At 41.4% G+C, this 18,501-nt stretch overlaps 1 protein-coding gene across 2 annotated transcripts in view; it reads right to left on the reverse strand.

Annotated features, from left to right (window-relative positions):
• XPO7 (exportin 7) overlaps positions 1-18,501 on the reverse strand; it is an 86,324-nt gene that overhangs the window by 28,796 nt on the left and 39,027 nt on the right. The window contains exons 2-6 of one of the 2 annotated variants that reach the window (XM_034761933.1): positions 13,929-14,075; positions 11,692-11,785; positions 8,554-8,720; positions 5,809-5,874; positions 2,090-2,194 (exon numbers count right to left, since the gene is read on the reverse strand). In XM_034761933.1, the coding sequence (XP_034617824.1) occupies positions 2,090-2,194; positions 5,809-5,874; positions 8,554-8,720; positions 11,692-11,785; positions 13,929-14,075 (579 nt within the window). Of the gene's footprint in view, positions 1-2,089; positions 2,195-5,781; positions 5,875-8,553; positions 8,721-11,691; positions 11,786-13,928; positions 14,076-18,501 lie in introns of both variants that reach the window. The other variant, XM_034761932.1, reaches the window with a different exon arrangement.

Genomic DNA, 18,501 nt, shown 5'->3' on the forward strand with positions numbered 1-18,501 from the left:
AATTCTCAGATGGGTAGAACACAGGAAAACACTATCCGCTTGACATGCAGCAGGGTCTCCTGTTACTCCACCACCCCAGGTAGGAAAACAAGTGCATTCACTTTGTTGCACAAACAATCTGGATAAATCCTACTCCAGAGTCAAAGCTCTGGGACTAGACAGAAGGATTCTGAAGCAACACAAGGTGATTAGTGGGTTTGTGATGCTAGATCAGCTCATAGTTGTTTTATAGCAGCACATGGGTCTGGAGACAAACCAGAAGGCCTGTGCTTTGCACAGTTGCTCTATGCTTTTCATAGAGAAACTAAACAACTTCTACACTAAATCTGCCACAAACTGATCTGGGCAGTTGCAATGGGACCCAGTATACTGTTTCACTGATTGTTGGAATTGTCTGCCACAACCACTCCAGAATGTCTACCAGACGGCATTGTTCTTAAATGACTGCCTAATTGCACTGTTTTATGACAGTGATATAGACATAATCATTAGTTCCTAGCAGCCCAATCCCTTGCTCCCTCCAAGGGAAAACAACTAGAGTCATTGGAGGATCACCTTGGAAACATCTGGTTTTATACACAGAAGCTTGTGCAAGCTGCCAAACAGATAAAGGAATAACTGGGGTAGTGGGCGTTAGTGACAGGAAAATAAGGACATTAAATGGGACAACAGAAAACATCACAATTTGTCCTTAAAATTGGGGCATCCTGGAAAACAAAAGCAGAATGATTGAGAGATAAAGACATATAAAACTGGAGGCTACCCCCCAATGAGTCATGTCATTCAAGCCTCCAAGTTTCATTTCACCTTGAGGGACAAATCACAAATAAATCACGCAGGCATATGGCACATGCAAGAGTTCTCGGAAACATTTTAGTTTTAGTTATGAATCCATGGTAACATTAAAAAGGACAAAGGCAAGAGAGACAAATCTTGTCAAACCCAAACTCTTTACCTGTATGACTAGCACAACCAGAGATTATTCAGACTGAATGGTTTTTCCAAGTGAAACTTGCTTTTCACCCTTTATGCAATTTGTTTACTTTAATACTTCAGTTTGAAGAGTAAAACTAAACTGGTGAATTTCACGCTGTTTCTATTCAGTGTCATTTCCCGATTTTCACACACTAGCACAACACTAGTTGTGATGACGGTCCAACGTGATGTTGCCACTTTGAGTGGATCTGGGGACCCTGTAGATCCATTTCTTGTTTGGAACAGAAACCAGGTGTGAAGTCAGGCTTTTATCAGTGTAATTTCTTTTCTTACAAAAACATACACAATTGCTGTGTTCTTGAATAGAGGTGGTGAACTGCATAAGGCAACTTTCTCTTGCAGAAAAACCTTTGTGAAGGCACTGGTGCCCTATTGCAAAAAGCATGCGCCTTGGGCCTCTGCCTCTAGAATTCACACCAAACTGCACACACCTGTGCACCTTTTCCTTCTTCACTTTATACCTGGGAAACCACTAATTCAAAGCTCCCTTCAGACTGCATGGACTGGGAAAGGTGTCAGGGCCATTAACCTTCCTTTTGTGCAGCTGCTCAGCAGCATCAAGGAATTTTGGCAATACCTAACAACCCAGACAAAGGCCTTGTCTACATTAGAATGTTGTACCTGCTTTAATTATACCAGTATAGTAAAAGTGGTACAATTCCCTGAGTAGGAATGCCATTAGATCACTATAACAGTGCTTTATACAGGAATAGCTATCCTGGTATGGAATGGGGGAAATAAGCTATCCGAGGTGTTTTCATTTGAAAATTTTCAAAAAGGTCATGACATTTCTATCTTAGGTTTGTATTAAACAAAGTGAATACACAAAACCTAAATCAGGGCCTGACTTACCTAATAGGAAAATCAGGCTGTTCTATAACCTTGCCTGTAAATGAACAGCTAAGCACTTTTGCAGTACAGAGCTGTTATGAAGAGAAAGGTAGGAATCTAATCTGAAAATCTCCTTAAAGGCAGATGTGCGGAAAAACTGCCAAATCTAGAAAGAAGGAACTAGTTCCAAGGGAGTTACAGCAGGAAGGAGTTTACACCTAAGTTTGATACAGGCATTTGACAAGAACTGCAATCTCCCTACCTGTTTCAATAAGTTACACGAAAGCGTGAAGATATCAAATAAAGACGAGTCTCGGAACGAAGAGGCTATTTTCCTGTGCTTGGTCAGGGGATGGGTGGTGTCCGCCTGGATAGAGAGACAAGCAACTTTTAGAACTAGTTTATAGGAAGGAAACAAGGCAAATAGAATTCACAGGAATGTTGCTAATAAAACATTAGTGGCACACCAAGGCATTCTTCCCCCATAATTGCATTGCATCAGTTGATTAAACTGAAGGGACGTTCTCCAATTGTATTACATTCTATTAACATAAAATAATGGTTCCTATACTGCCATTAACTTTTTATTGAGCTGCTGATAAAACTATATTACCTGTCTTGGGTATTAAGTGAGAACAATGTTCCTAAACTGCTTAAACACACAGTTTCATCTCAAGCAAAAAAATCAAGTTTACTTGAGCTGGTTTTAAAGAAGGATTAAGGGTAACATTTTCAACAGCACTTAAGTGATTTAGGAGGTTAAAGCCCATTTTCAAAAACAATTTAAGCTGTTAATGTCTAAATTATTTTTGAAAATGGAATGTAGGTAAATTTTCAGAAGTCCCTAGTATCTAGTTTGGGTAATAATTCTTGACCTACTTAAACTAGATCCACTAAATAATTCCTGATAGCTCATTACTCTTTCCACTCCCATATATGAAAGTGCTGGCCAGATGCAGAGTCCTCTACCAGCAGAGGATCACAGTCACAGTGAGAGCCAAGTGACAAGATACCTGGATGAACAGAAAATTACAAGAAGCCCTTAGCATTGGTGTGCATCACTTTGGATCTGGCCACATTGGTTTTTAAACTCATGTATGTGATTTGTAGCTGCATGACAATTAAGTATGCCAAGTGTGTTAGGAGAAGTAAGTGGATGTTGCTCGATATAGGATACCACAACCACATACTAATTTGAGAAATGTGCTCTAAACTCTGAATATAATACAGGTGATGTTGACCGCATCCTATGTATCATCTTGTAAACTACAGTATTATCACTAGAGATTTTTTAAAATTCTGAATATTGCAAGGCTGGATTAAAATAAATGATCTATTCCCCCAGTGGCCTATGGTGAATTACTTTTTGGTGTGCAAGTAAAACCTTCTTCCCCCCACCCTCACAATCACTCATGGTACACAGGGAAAGAAGGCTTAAATGCATACCATAGACACATACTTAACCTGAAACCGCCTCTCCATTCAGAGTTTCATTATTAGACTACTGCTTGTTACCCTCGTTTATATACACTACTTATCACCTACCATCTTATACAGCCCCCGTTACTGTAGGATCCAAGCATCTTACAATCTTTACTGTATTTATCCTCACAACACCCTCCTGAGGCAGGGCAGTGCCACTATCCCCATTGTGCAGATGGGGAACAGAGGCAGAGAGAGACAGTCACCCGCCCAAAGGCACACAGAGTTTGTGGAAAAGGAGAGAATTGAACCTAGCTCTCCCTGTCCCAGAGTAGTGCCCTAACCACTAAACAGATATTTCTCTCATCTCTCCCCTATCAATTATCTATTCGATGAGGTCTAGAAAACAGGCACCCTGTATTCTCTACATGCCCATTGCTGATCTCATGCACTTTTTGCAAGAGTCGGGATTTGCTTCACTGTTGCTGGCAAGTTTCCCAGCTCTCCAGCGTTGTGCCACACGCTACAAGCCAGTTTGCTGCTACTCTCCCCATACTAGACAAGGCAGTATTTCAGTATGTGTATTGTTTGTACAGCTCTTAGAGACAAAAAAATGCTATATTAGTGTATATATTTTTATATACAAAAGCTACCAAAAATTCACTTTAAGAAAAAAGACTCATACAAATTACATGGTAATGAATCTGAAATTCACAGTTATGAAACCCCAAGTAAATCACCATCCACTGTATTTGCCACATACCAACACAGTGACTGCTAGCAAGTGAGCGTGCTTTTAGCAATACAGTAGTGGCAATTTTAGGAGGGTGTCTTTAACCCAAAATGTATTTAGATAATATTTTGTGGTAGAATTATTTCTCACATATTTAAACAAGAGATTCACGAATCATGGCCAAAATTTTCTAACTTTGTTGCCTACAGCTAGGCACTTAAATATGGATTTAGGAAACAACTGGTGAGAGAACTTTTCTGTTTATCCCGTCTCCTGTTAGGTATTCGACCCAAGCAGGGAGATGCTGATCAATATATACTGATTCACTGCGTCTTGCTGGCTTGTTAGTTTTGCCCTTGATATTCGGGAGGTGGGAGTGGTTCTCTGGGCACAGGGAACTAAGGTCTGAGACAGAGAGGTCTCCTGCAGGGAAACTACAGAAGCATCCAAGGCTGAGGAGAAAGTCCAGCCACAGGTTTACAGTTACTTTGTTGTCTGAGTAACCAATGAAGCCAAATCCCAAGAAGTGACTTAAGTCTGGACTAAACACAATGGGTGGGAATAGATTCTCTGTTTAGAGTAGGGTGGGAGCTTGCAGGCTCCTAAACAAAAAAAGTGTCTCAATTTTTAGAGAAGCTGAACTTCACTTCAGTGTGAGCTGTGGGTGCTTTGCACGGCTTTAGACACCACAATGGGAAAGTTCTGGCCTATATTCCTTGTACCTAACAGACTGCAGACAATCATTTTTAATTAAGTTATTCAACGCCATGGTAGAGTTTCAAAGCCTGGGTTATTTTCAAGTGTTTACACATGTATTAGCAAAAGCAAAGTTAGTTTCCATATTAATGAGAACTTAAAAGGCTAAAACAAAACTAATTAGGATTGGTCCTTTCAGCAAAAGTCTAGATAATCTATCATCTAAACTAGAAGGGTCCCCAAGGAAAATTGCTCCTTGGGGTGACTGGTGGCAGTCTGGAATGCACTATTAAAATCTGTCTGAAGGAGTCATAGCTAGAAAATAAATTGGGCTTTAGGAGTGTATGATTATTTCCTTCATGCTTAGATGTGACCAATTAAGGTCTCTAGTCCCAGCTTTTCAAATAAATACCAGAGAGGAAGAAAGATCTAGCAGAAACCAGACCATGGGACTGAAAGACAAGAACTCCTGAGTCCTAGTCCTGCTTATGCCACTGATTCAAATGCAGGCTTGGTCAAGTTACTTAACCTGTGTCCGTTTTTGCCCTGTCAGTGCTCCCCACAAAACCCAAAACAAAACCAAAAGTGCAAGAAATAGGGTCAGTATTTGTAAGGAGCACTGAACATGTAACGTTATGTATTCGGAACAGAAACTCAAAATATTTACCAGATTTGCTATGATTATATCCTATATTTATATCCCCATGAAGAAATTATTGTAATGATTGACAATGCAAAAAGTTAAGACATTTTTTAAAAATGAGACTGCATAAAGTTAAAAGAATGTACAGGAATGGAGGACAAAAGATGCTAATGATGCTTTGCTAATTCATGCTGTGGGGCTTTATCCTCACAGGCAAGATAGTACTGGGCATGAACCCATTTGCTATTTTAGTGTTGCTTCATTTTTATCATGGAGCATTACATCCAGGTACTGGAGAAGATGAGAGATGCTGAAAGAGCAGGAGATGGCAAAGAAATCCTTAGATCAGAGGAAATATCAATATCTTACCACAAAAGTGCATGATAGCATAAAAAAAATAAAAATCAGCGCACACACACACACACACAGAACAATACAAATGAGAAAATTGGACACTTACTTCACTGAAGAAGGCTGTAGCACTTACTTGATTAATTTCATTCGTTAGCTGAGACAGGATTGTCACTCCTATGATGCAGTGTTCTACGCTATCCTAATAAGCGAGATTGGAGGGGAGAAGAGGAGGAATAAGCAGTGTCAAGTTGTTCTTGCCAGTTTTCACTGTAATTCCGAAATCCTTCTGCCATGCAGAAGGAAGTACTTGCACACCGTAAATCAGATATATTTGGCTAGATATGCCATGTCCTCGTAGAACAGTGATTGGAAAAAATGTTTAAGCACCATGTTTTTAAAAAACCCAGGAGTTCTATATTTAGATGCATTAAAAAAAAAACTATTCATATTATTTACAATTTGATACGTTTGCCAGACTTCTCAGCAGCTAACAATTTCTATGAAATGCTCAAACAAAAGCACATGTTATTTAATGGCTCATCTATCTATTCTAAATCACATTTTTGGTGCCTACTTACCCCTGATTCGTCAAAGATTTACATGTGTGCTTAATTTTAAGTGCTTAGTTCCACTGAAATCAATGGTAAGCTTAAGTGCATAAATCTTTGCAGGACTGGGACCTTAGTGATCATGAAAGCTGCCAATTGACAGCTCTGAAAATTGAAGTCTTAGAGCCACAGAACTCCTGCAGCATGAGAAGTGGCAGTTAAATTTTCCCCAACCACCACCCAATCAATATCTCACTCCTGACAATGAGGCCCCACCTCTAGCAGTCAAGAGAGTTCATTCTCAATGGCCCTTACAGTCTTTGGCTTCTCTTTTATAGACTAACACATTGTTGGCAGTCTGATACAAAACACCTGCTCACTGGGAATGAGACTTTACATACCAACTAACTTCACATAAGAGCTACCTTGGTCTCTTCTTTTGCCACAAGGAGTTCCCTTCCTGTAACTAGATGGGGTTCCCTTCTCGGGCTCCACTTTGGTTAGCACCCGCCTGCAGTAATTGTCCCAATTTCTTCTCTGATCCGAGTCTAAGTTCATCTCCTTTGCAGGAGTCAAAACACACTGCAGTTTTGGTGGGGAAGAGGCTACGATCACAGGCCTCTGTTTTGAACAATGGTCTCAAGCATTAACATGATACTATGTGGCTGTAGCCAGGAATCTTTGCTGAACCCATGACCTAAAACCAAATACAGCCTTCAACATGTCTCAGGAGACTGAGTTGAGAATTGAGTGAAAAGCAAAAGAATTGTCTCAAAAAGCTAGAAATCATTTGAGCTGTTTATGGAAAGGTGTAATCCTCCGACATTGTAATATTTTCTAGATATCACTTCTTAAATTTTACTTTTCTGCAGCACTTTTTAAGTGCAGAGATCCCCAAACTCATCATAATATTCAACTGCCTATCCAAATAAATAAATCCCACCATCACAATATAGAAGTCCCACTCTAGTTCCTTTCCTCTTCTCCCACTGCAGCCATGTACTCTGGGATTATTTACTACTACTCTTCCATCTTCCTCTAATTTGTGGAAGTTAAGTTGTAAAAACATTAAATAAAAAAAAAAAAGAAATGAAGTTGAGTGTGTTGTGAGAACAGTGCGATTTTATGCCATGCTAGCCTCCTCGGGAAGAGAGTCCCACAGTTTGGGGCCATCTGCTGAAAAAGTTCAATCTTCTGTCTGTAAAGCTACGCTCTTGTGGGCAGGGACTGTCTTTTGACTGTTTATACAGCTTCTAGCCGAATGGGTCTCTGATTCTGATTGCAATAGCACTCTGAGACCCCCATGTCTCATAATAATAATCATGTTATGGGATGGGATGTTTCTACAGATATATCTAGCCACGATGTTCCACATAAGATCTGTGAAGATCTTCTATAACCAACCCCCCCCCACGTCTCACACACACACACTATTAAAACTTTCCTCTGTCACACCCCCAACTCATATCTTGCACTCTGCAGCCAATGAGTTGTAGCCAGTCTTTTTCCACTTCTTCACTGAAGCTATGTTGGCCAGCCAGAGCAATGAGAGGTTCCCCCATGCTTAGTCTCTTTTCTTAGCAGTACTACCCTGATGGCTGCCCAGGGAACCCCCTCTCCTCCCTGGCACGGCACGTTAGAATTTTAAAGGATCTCGCGGTCGTTACAGCCAAAATTAATGACCTAAAAAAACAGATACACCCAAACTGATTGACTGATCGTTTTCCCATACTAAAGGGTCCAAATTCAAAATTGAAGGCCCTGATGGTTCTGGCTTAATACTAAAAGATTGGTATTTAAAGAAACCAAGCAGTTTGTCACATTCGAAATAACAGCTGCAAATGAGGTGAGGTGAGGTGCACAGATCAGTTTAATGGGAAGTCATCCTGCTTTTCATTTTGGATGGATCATTTGGATTTGGGGCTTTGAGAGAGGAATTACATACTTGGAATCCTAAAGTTCTGCCATATTATTAAATACTTATAGCACACCATGAGTGCCAGGCATTTTACAGAAATCAAAATGACAGTCCCTACCCTGAAGGGCTTACAATCTCATATGGGACAGTTATCAGCAATAGCTATTAGCTATATTAACTAATTATTATATTATAATATATATATTATATAATATATTCACTAATTATTAACTAATAAATAGTTATTAGCAATAGCTAATGCAGTGGAAGTGGAAGAATAACTGCACACTTACCCTCAGAGCATTATATGGCAATTATGCACAACAAGAACACTCCAATCACACCAGGTTTTGGTCCCCGGCCCCCTCCTCCGCCCCCGCCCCTACCTCTGTTTTTTAAAGGTGTCCCTGACCTGTAAAAACCTTGTGACATCTGTGATCACATTTCTGAAGACATATTCATCCTTCTGACAGTCAAACCAGCCCAACTTTGTGATCCTGGCATATAACTGAATTAGTGCTTGTGTTACAAAAGTTGCCAACTTTGGCCTGGTGGCAAGGTAGTTGAGCACGTAGTTCCCTGCAAGACAAAAAATAAAAATAAAAATCAGGAAATTCCTAGACAAAAAGACCATTAAGCTGGACATAAGGTTGTGAATCTGCATTAGGAAAAATATCTTTATAAAGCTTACACCGAAACACAGGGAACAATCACCATGTTGGAAAGTATGGAAATGCAGTTATGGTATCCAGCCAACCATAACTGATCTTTTATTCATGTCTATTTTGAGAGACTAGTCATAATATAATACAATACACCAAGGGTTTGGAGGTTCTAGAGATATGAAATTGTGGGTGGGTATTCATGTAGAACAGTTTCTTCCCACACACAAGTGTGTTATTTTGTATTACAAGAGGAGTTCAGTCCTTTGAAAGAACACGTCTGGCAAGAACTGCTGAAAGGTTTAAGGACCATTCCTCAGAAAAGGCTCCCCCAACATCAGGACATTCCGTTGTCCAGTGAGAAAGGAGAAGCTGATCAACTCTGGCTTGTTAAAGCACCTATGACATGCTTTCTCAGGGACCCCAGATTGCAAGTCACCTTGCTATCCCCCTCCTACATCCAGTGTGACAGTCTTGTGCATGGTAGCTAGATGTCATTCCTTCAGTCACACACACACTCTTCTGAGGGCTCTGGCAAGCCCTTACTCAGCCTTGCAGGTTAATAACAGGTGCACCCCAACCCACAAACCACCCTGAAAGCATCCCTCTTTAGTATCCAGCCCCTGTCACCAGACACTCTCAGTAATTACTACTCCCAAGGGAATAGTATATACACAACAGCTTGTTTGATTCAGCTGAGTATCAGCTCTAATATAACAATACAACACTGTAATCTATCTATGTATAGTAAAAACAAAAGTAAGTTTAGTAACAAAGGGAAAGATTTAAGGTGCAGTAAGCACAGATAAAAACAATGGGTTACAAGTAAAACGAAAGTATGAAATGCTTGTACTAGACTAAGACTGAACTTTAACAGACTAAACTTGTCTAAAGCAATTTCTCACCTACACCCTTTCTTGCAGCATTTCAACCAAGGCTGGTTGAGATCCTGTTTTCATGGATATAACTGCACTGCAGGGTCACCTGCTCAAGTGCAGGATAAAAGAGTGATCCTTGTGCCTCTCTCTTATACCCTAGAGTCAGAAAGACTGCCTGGGGTTTCCTTCCTGGTGTGCTGGCACCAAAGTGTCTCCCCACTCAAGTTTATTTCGCATCCCCTCTTGACCTGTTTTTCCTGTTGATTCTCACATGTAAATGGGGCCTCCTTTGTGCTAGGCTTTACAATGTTTGATTTACATATAAATACATGAGGTAGGTGATTCCACATCCCTTGTCTGGCAAAACCCACTTGCCAACCCTGCCTGAGACACAGATTCTAAAACATTTTCAGTACGTACATACAACTTCTTAAATATCACCTGTACATACATCACACAACTATTATGAGGATCCGTCTGACACAAGCTTCCATCTGACACCTCACACATACTATGAAAGCAGTGTGTTAGGACAGAGAGTTTGTCAGGCCTGATAAGAGTTGCTGTTATAGAACAGTAAACGCTTTGCCAGTTGGCACCGAAGGGTTCCTAGGGTCACAGCCACACTAAGAAAAGGAGATATCATAGTTACTCTCCCAACAAGACACTGGTCAGAGATAGCCTTCTACCCCATCCCATCAGAATGACTTTCCCACAGGAACTACTGCAAATGACAAGTGGAGTCCCACAAAGCATTCTCAATTCTGAAACCATATCTGCCATTCTCTGCCTGGTGGGTCTTGCGCACATGCTCAGGGTCTGATTGCTATATTTGGCGTTGGGAAGGAATTTTCCCCCAGAACAGATTGGCAGAGACCCTTTGTCTCTTTTGCCTTCCTCTCCAGCATGGGGCACAGGTCAGTTGCAGGTTTAAACTAGGGCAAATGGTGAATTCTCTCTAATTGGAAGTCTTTAAACCATGATCTGAGGACTTCAATAACTCAGCCAGAGGTTATGGGTCTATTACAGGAGCGGATGGGTAATGTTCTGTGGCCTGCAACGTGCAGGTGGTCAGACTACATCATCACTATAGTCCCTTCTGACATTAAATGTTTATGAGTCTATATCCTTGAAAGAGACTGCCCAAGTGTCCTATTCATTCTCCCTTCCTTCGCTGGTGCACTTTTTAGGGCAATCAGACCTGCTCTTACTCTATCACCCCTTAGCATGCAGATCACGGTCTGAAAAGACAGAACATACAGTAATCTGCAGTCACAATCAGGGTTTAGTTTTAGTCTTGGATTACTAGAATCCTAGTTTTCCCAAGTGGCTTTCCACCTTGGCCCACTCTTTAGAGCTAGCTTGGATCAGAGCTGTGGCTGAGATCCTTTGTCCCTTTGATAGTAGCAGAACTGTGAAACTCACCAGTCTCAGTTCAATGCAATTTCGTATAGACAATAAAACATGAAAGTTATCCCTGTACTGGGTCATAGGCAAAAAGCAGATTTTAGCCAGTATCTGTCTTCAATGACTTGGGAGACAATGAACCCTCCCTTCTCTCCCCCACCTGGCAAAGTAGAAGAACAAAGAAGGGCAAATACAAAATAATCACCTTTCCTAATAACTGGATTCATTAAGATACCCTTTGCTATTAAGGAACAAGTAGGGAAGAGAAAGGAATTAGAAGATGAATAGCCTAATTCATGAAGAATTGAGTTACTATCTTAAAAATTTGTTCATTCATAAGGCCACAAATTTGTGATTACTTTGGACCTGAATAACTCCTTTCTATCTGGCATTCAAACCCAGTAGTCTCTGGGCTAGGAAAAGATATTGTCCGACAGCAAAGTTGCCTTTTCACTATACATTTTAGGCTACCAATGTCCATACATCTTAATAGCTTGCAGAAAGACTTCCTGTCACCATGTAGTACTGTTAATTAGTCATTATCCATAGTATTTGCTGGCTATGCCAGTGGCTTGGCTAGAGAAAAGAAAGCTTTCTACTTACGAATGTCTATTCGCTGTTCCAATGGCAGGGGGTTGTTTGTGCGTGACACAAGTTTTGTAAGGCATGTAGCTGCCAATAATTGGGAGTAGGATGACTGTAAAGAAAAAAAAACACAACAAGCAGTGGTTTAATGCAAGTTTCAGTACAAAAAAGAGGCCACAGCTGAAGACAAGGTGGTTGTGCACTACGTTAACCTACTAACTTTCAGGTCTCTGGAAACCTGGGCTTCAATATTAGCTTAGTTCACAAGTCTAAATGCTCTGGACTGTCTTAGTTCCTTGTTTCTGTATACACCAAGTTTATCCAAAATATTTTAAAAAGAGCATTTAGAAGGAAAAGGTACCAGGGTGACGACAGCAGCAGAAGGATAACATACCCTCCACCTGTGTGCCCCCACATAGGGGTGGAGAGAATTATGACAAGCAGGAAGGAACAAGTGCCAATAGCAATATGTTGCAGGCAAGTGTTACTGCACACTCAGTCCTAGATTTTATACAAACACTTCAAACTCTTCCACTTGACTACAAAACGGGTTAGTTTTCCCTCCCCCTTCATATTTTATTTATATATCATACAGAACAGCACTCGGACCAATGGACATTACTAACTAATTTAATCCAGGGAATAGGATACAAATAATGTGAGTGAACCATCAGAAATCCTAGGCAGTATGAGATTCTATGAATTACAGGCAGTGTAATTGCAAATGTTTCTTGTGTTAAATAATACTCAGTACTATGAAAAGGATTTGCCTCTATAACCTATTCCAAGAATCCAAGAGACCAGAAACCCATTTATAGTAATATGCCCAGAGAGTTTAATGTAAGTGAGTCAGATCATCCAATTTGTGCATCAGCTTTACAAAATGGCAATCTGACACAGACTACACATACATAATGGGTTATATTCAAAGTAATAAAACTGTGCATTAGAGACTTTCCATTAAAATTGACCCCTCCCTTTTCCCCTGTGCTAGTTGCTGGTTCGTCCATGGTAGACACAAATGCAATTTGAAACCCAGAGGCTAATTTATTTTTTATTCCAAAGAAATTAAGGAGTCCACACACACAAAAAAAACTTACAACACAAAGAGATAAATAATTCAGCTCTTGTGTTCAGCTGGAACTGCACTGCACTGTGCCCAGTCTCATTCTGGTTCCTTGATCCTTTGAGATAGGGTGGCTAATGTTTCCTGATTTTTGTGAGCAAGCCACTGATCTAATAGACTCAAAGGGCTGAATGCACATTGGGCCATAAGTCAAACCTCAAAAGGTCCTGTGACCAAGCAATTTTAAGCATGATTTATCCTGCCACAAAGTGAATCAAGTGACCACTTGGGGGAAAAAAAAGTACTGTAAAGATAAAAATTGTTCTTATTTCCCATGGTTGAAATTGTTGCTAGATTGCTTTGAGGACATTATTGGAGAGGCTAACCTTTGCTTTAAGAGATTCTTAGTAGTAAGCTAAAATGGCCCAAAGCAAACTCTGTTTTAATCCCATCTGAGTCTCAGATCTCATGCTGGGATTTTAATCTTTGATCACATCTTCCAAGCTATTTTAGAACTCCTAAAGCAGTGGAAAGAAGAGAATTTGCCTTTTAGAATTAACGTTGTATTCAGGCTGCATAATGGATTGGCCCATAAGATTAATCAAGAACCAATCCATCAAAAGACAGGTTCTTTTCATGTGATTCACACTATTGGTATAAACAGACACATGGACAAAATTGGAATGATTGTGCAACAATAGCTCTCCTGCTAGAAGTGTTAATGACACTTTAGCCCAAATTCACACAGTTTCCTAGCATGGTTATAGAGCCATACTTTGCGCTCCCAATCACAATAACCCCTTCCACAGCTCATCTCCCACCAACCCTCCCCCCCCCCCAAAAACAAACAAACAAACAAACAAACAAAAACACTATGCTATATCAAGTCTGGACCACATTTCATAACTGTGTTTAAGCATACTTATCTTTGTACTTTAGGATCTAAGCAGGATTCCTCAAAAGGGAAACCTCTTAGTGGGTACACTCCAATTTTTTTCTAAACCAACAGAAAATGCAGGACCAACTGAAGGTTTAATTCTGGCATGCAGAAGATGTTCATGAATATGACACGTTCCAGCTTACTGGGTATGCATTACCTAATGTGCTTCCCTGTTTTATTCAGAGCATTCACCCAAAATGCCAAATTTTAATGCCAGTTCGTTTGAATCTATTATTATTTTCTACGTACACTTCCTCTTTCAAGGAGGAGCTGGCACTTGCTCAGACAGTCCGGGCTGTTGGTGAACTCGACCAAGGCTTTTTCTGCCTGGAGCCGTGTCGCGGTGTCGGTAGTTTCATACAGCTGCTTGCACAGGTTCTCTAGCTGGGCTAGGCTCTGTAATGGAATGACCACAGGAAAAAAAAAAATCAGTTAAAACAATAATTTCTTTTTACAGTTTTGTCAGATAGCGATTCAGCCGTGCAACCCATCTCATCTTTTTTAGGGAATGAATATGTTGAAATTATACCTGGCTTTTCAGCCTATGCTACTTTTTTTAGACGTTTCATGGCCATCTTCACCTGAAGTAGGCACAAAACAATTGCTGCTTGATGGGCACATGAGAAATCCCCTCGCACTACCATCCTGTCCAAGAGCAACAGATAGCCTGCCAGACACCCTACCTAAGAATGTATCTTGCACCATCTCCCTACCCCTCCCTAGCATATTGCAAGAGAACGAATTCCAGAGCTCTGCCACTCACTCCCAGGAGTTCAACTTTTATCCAGAGTGTGGCCTTTTTCTTAATGTATTGAGGATGGTCAGGAGCCTGGGTTCTATTCCCAACTCTACCACATGCTTCTTGAGTGAACTTTAATAAGTCACACCTTTGTATCTCTGGCCCCAATCCCACAATAAGCTCCATGCAGATGGAGTCATATGCCTGCATGGAACCCCACCGACTTTGATGGGGTCTGCCCACCTAGCAATGACAGGATCAGAGTCCTAGTTTTCTCACCTGTAAAATGGGGATATAACACTTACCTACGATGCAGGGTTACCAAGAGGCTAGAGCCATTAGCTTGTAAGTCATAGATCTTTTTATAGAAGGAGTTATACAATCACTATGCACACCTATGGTTCTCTATTATAATAATAAAAGTAGGACACGGATTTGGGGGGGGGGAGAAAGAGGGGCAAGCTGAACCAATTCTGCGATATTCTATCTTGAAAAGTAAAGAAGCCTGTACCACAATGGGACGCTAATTGCTTTTCTGTGGCCAACATTCCTTTTCCTTTCCACTCCAAAAACCCCACTAATTTAGGGTTACCATACGTCCTCTTTTTCCCGGACATGTCCGGCTTTTCGGCAGTCAAACCCCCGTCCGGGGGGAATTGCCAAAAAGCTGAACATTTCTAGGAAAATGGCGGCTCTGCTCCTCCCCTGACTCTTCGGCTCTGTTTAAGAGCCGGGCTGCCCGAGCGCTACCGGCTTCGGGCAGCCCCTGTGCCTCCGGACCCTGCGCCGCCGAAGCCCGAGAGGGGAAGTGCCGGGCTGGGGGCGCAGGGTGCAGAGGCATAGGGGCTGCCCAAAGCCCGAGCGCTACCAGCTTCATGGTTTGCCAGGCAGCCCCAAGAGCCAGGGGCCCCCGGCTGGGCCCTTCCCCTCCCGGGCTCCAGCTGCGCTGGGGAAGCGCCGGCCGGGGGCGCAGGGTCTGGGGGCTGCCCGGCAAACCGTGAAGCCGGTAGCGCTGGGGCAGCCCTTTCCCCGTGGCTGGGAGTGGGAGGGAGGAGGGGGCGGAGTTAGGGCGGGGAAGGGGTGGAGTTGGGGCGGGGCTAGGGGGTGGGGAAATGGGTGGGGCCAGGGCCCGTGGAGGGTCCTCTTTTTTTATTTATTAGATATGGTAACCCTAACTAATTCCTTCAGTTACTGATGCTCCCATCACATCAGCCCTTCAAGATATAACAAGTTACAGAGCTTCCTCCAGGAGAATCACTAACGTAGTTCCAAATATCAGGTATCCCAGGGGCATTTTCACAATCATTTTTGCTGCTTCTTTTGCTTTCAGACTACACACAACAAGCTTTCCATTATACCCAATCCACTACTGGCCAGGGAGCAGGAGTAACTACGTGTCTTCTTGAACAGGTAGCTACCGTGTAATAGCATCATGTATTGCTGCCAAGACAGCTTGCCAGCCTGAACATCGCCATGAATGTATCTTTTGAGCTGGTGCCCTTCCTATCTCCCTACTCTTTATTGTCATTCTTGCCTCTAAACTTCGGTCTTCGCTCTCAGAATAAACTACTCTCTGCACACACGAAAACCTCTCTACTAAGAAGGTCCTTAGAATTATGCTGAAGTTATTTAAAAGTACAGATTATTAGCACAGCTTCCCCTCCACCATACATGTCGCCCTCCTCCTCCAGCGTAGGACTGGAAGCATTCTGTGCTTCGTAAACATTTTTAATTTATTTGCTACCAAAGGATTTCTAATATTAAAATTTCAGCTTGTTTTCCTCCCTTAAGTTCCAAGCGTTTGTGCCTGGGCCTGAAGGATCAGGAACACGGAACACTGCATTACAAAGATATTTTATCAGGGGAGGAACTCAATAGGATAGGGGAAGAGAGAAAGAACTTCTTGAGGGGTGAGAGATGAGATGGGATCAGTAAAAAAGGCTGAATGCTTGAGAATGAAAACCCAGTGTGTTATTCCAAGTATATTTATATAGCCTTTGCCAGTGTGTCTCCCAACACCTCCCCCTCTCACCCCAGATGGCTACTGGTAAGCAATGAATCTCTGAGCTGCATGATTAGTTTAAGGTCTTGGTTTTGACCTATGACAGCCCTGTCTGGCTTGAGACCTGCTTGCTGGAGAGACCCTCCCTTCCCATTCAATACTGACTGACTGAGTCAGCAGAGGCACTCCAACTGGAGTACCCCCTCCTCTGTTTAAGAAACAATTGCCAACAAGATATTCTCTATGAAAGGCCTTCAAATACTCAAATTTCAGAATTTATTCCTCCTCCCTCCATCCCATAATCCAAAATGGATTATATCTGTGTAAATCCCATCCATTTACTCAGGTTCCTATGGAACAAAAGACAGCTGACATTTGTGGGTGAAATGTGGTGTTTTGAGTTTGATTTTCTCTCTGGTTCTAGAGGAGATTATTTTTATCAACTCTTAGACTATTTTAATTGAAGTAAGCGCTATCTAGAGCTCATATGAGATTATATATTTCAATACAGTTTCCTTGTGAAGGTGGCCTCTGACTATTCATATTATTTCAAATTTCTGGAGAATCTAATTTCTCTTCCACCCCAACTACGTTTATCACTGTTACCCTCTAATGTTATGCAAAGGTGGGGACACACTTGTTTGTTGGAGGATTTTGTCTCAGATCGACTACATTCTTGAGAATACAAGTCTATGATCTGGTCTACTTTAGAAAAGTTGCACTGGTGTGACTAAATCAATTTTAAAAATCTATCAATGCATACCCCTAACATTCAAGTACTTAAACGGGTTTAAACCTCACTTGAATTGATTTAGCTTAATTCACTAAATTTACGAATTTATACTGATTTATCTTAAGGAAGGTTTAAACTGGTTTAAGTGCATCTATAGAGGTTTGCATAGGTGGAATTAAGTTAATTTAAAATCTATTTAATTCTCCTGGTGCAACTTGTCTAATATACATCTACACTGACTTCAGTTTGTATTTGTAAGTGGTGACCTTTTGTTTTTAAAATAAATCTGTGTGTTTATTACCTGTAGTTGAGCAAGAGATTGTTGTTTCATTCAACAGTCTAAATTAAGGCTATGTCTACACTAGAAACTTCAAAGCGCTGCCGCGGCAGCGCTTTGAAGAGTGACTGTGGTCATGCACGAGTGCTGGGAGAAAGCTCTCCCAGCGCTCCTGGTAATCCACTTCCATGAGAGGAACGGCTCCCAGCACTTGGAGCCTGTCCACACTAGCACTTTAAAGTGCTCAAACTTGCTGCGCTCAGGGGGGTGATTTTTCACCCCCCCGAGCGCAGCAGGTTGAGCACTATAAAATGTAAGTGTAGATAAGTCCTTAGTTTCCTTGAAACAAAAGCTGCCACTGTGCTCTCAAAGAAATGGAGATGTGCAATGCTACGTCTGCTGTAAAAATCGCTTACCTCACTCCCATGTCTCAGATCAAGATTAAGATTCAAGGCTGCTCTGATCTGGTAGAAGACCGCTGGCGCCCTTCACAGGCACACTCTCATGCGGCCTCAGAGATCAGTTTCACATCTTCTCAAATAACACTGGTCTACAATTTTTGAGAAGTCGTCTGCTTCAGAGATAAAATGTGCTATTTATTATGTATTTTGATGTGCTGAATTCAAATATGACAATTAAAACAACTGATTGGCTACTGTTTCTAAGATATTTAAGTTTTTACATTTTATGTCTATGTATATTGTGTAGATAGTAGAGTTTTAATCATAAATTGTAAACCTAGGTCTTTTCATGTGTTTATGGTTGGTTTACATGATATTTCACCTGTCCTGTTTATGTAACACTTTAAAAATCAGCAAAAGGGTTATATAAATAAAATGTATTATGAAACAAAAGGCAAAAAACTATTACGTACATAGTTTAGTCGTATTCAGTGTCTACTCGGCGCTTCTTAGCTTGTCTCTTGTATTCATTAAATGGAGCATCTCTTGTCACTGTCCAGCAATAGTCTGCAAGCATTGATGGGCTCCATTTGCCCTGATAGCGTTTCTCCATTGTTGCAATGTCCTGGTGAAATCGCTCGCCGTGCGTGTCGCTCACTGCTCCGCAGTT

Source organism: Trachemys scripta, chromosome 2, assembly GCF_013100865.1.
Source record: "Trachemys scripta elegans isolate TJP31775 chromosome 2, CAS_Tse_1.0, whole genome shotgun sequence".
In the NCBI taxonomy this organism is placed as follows: domain Eukaryota; kingdom Metazoa; phylum Chordata; order Testudines; family Emydidae; genus Trachemys; species Trachemys scripta.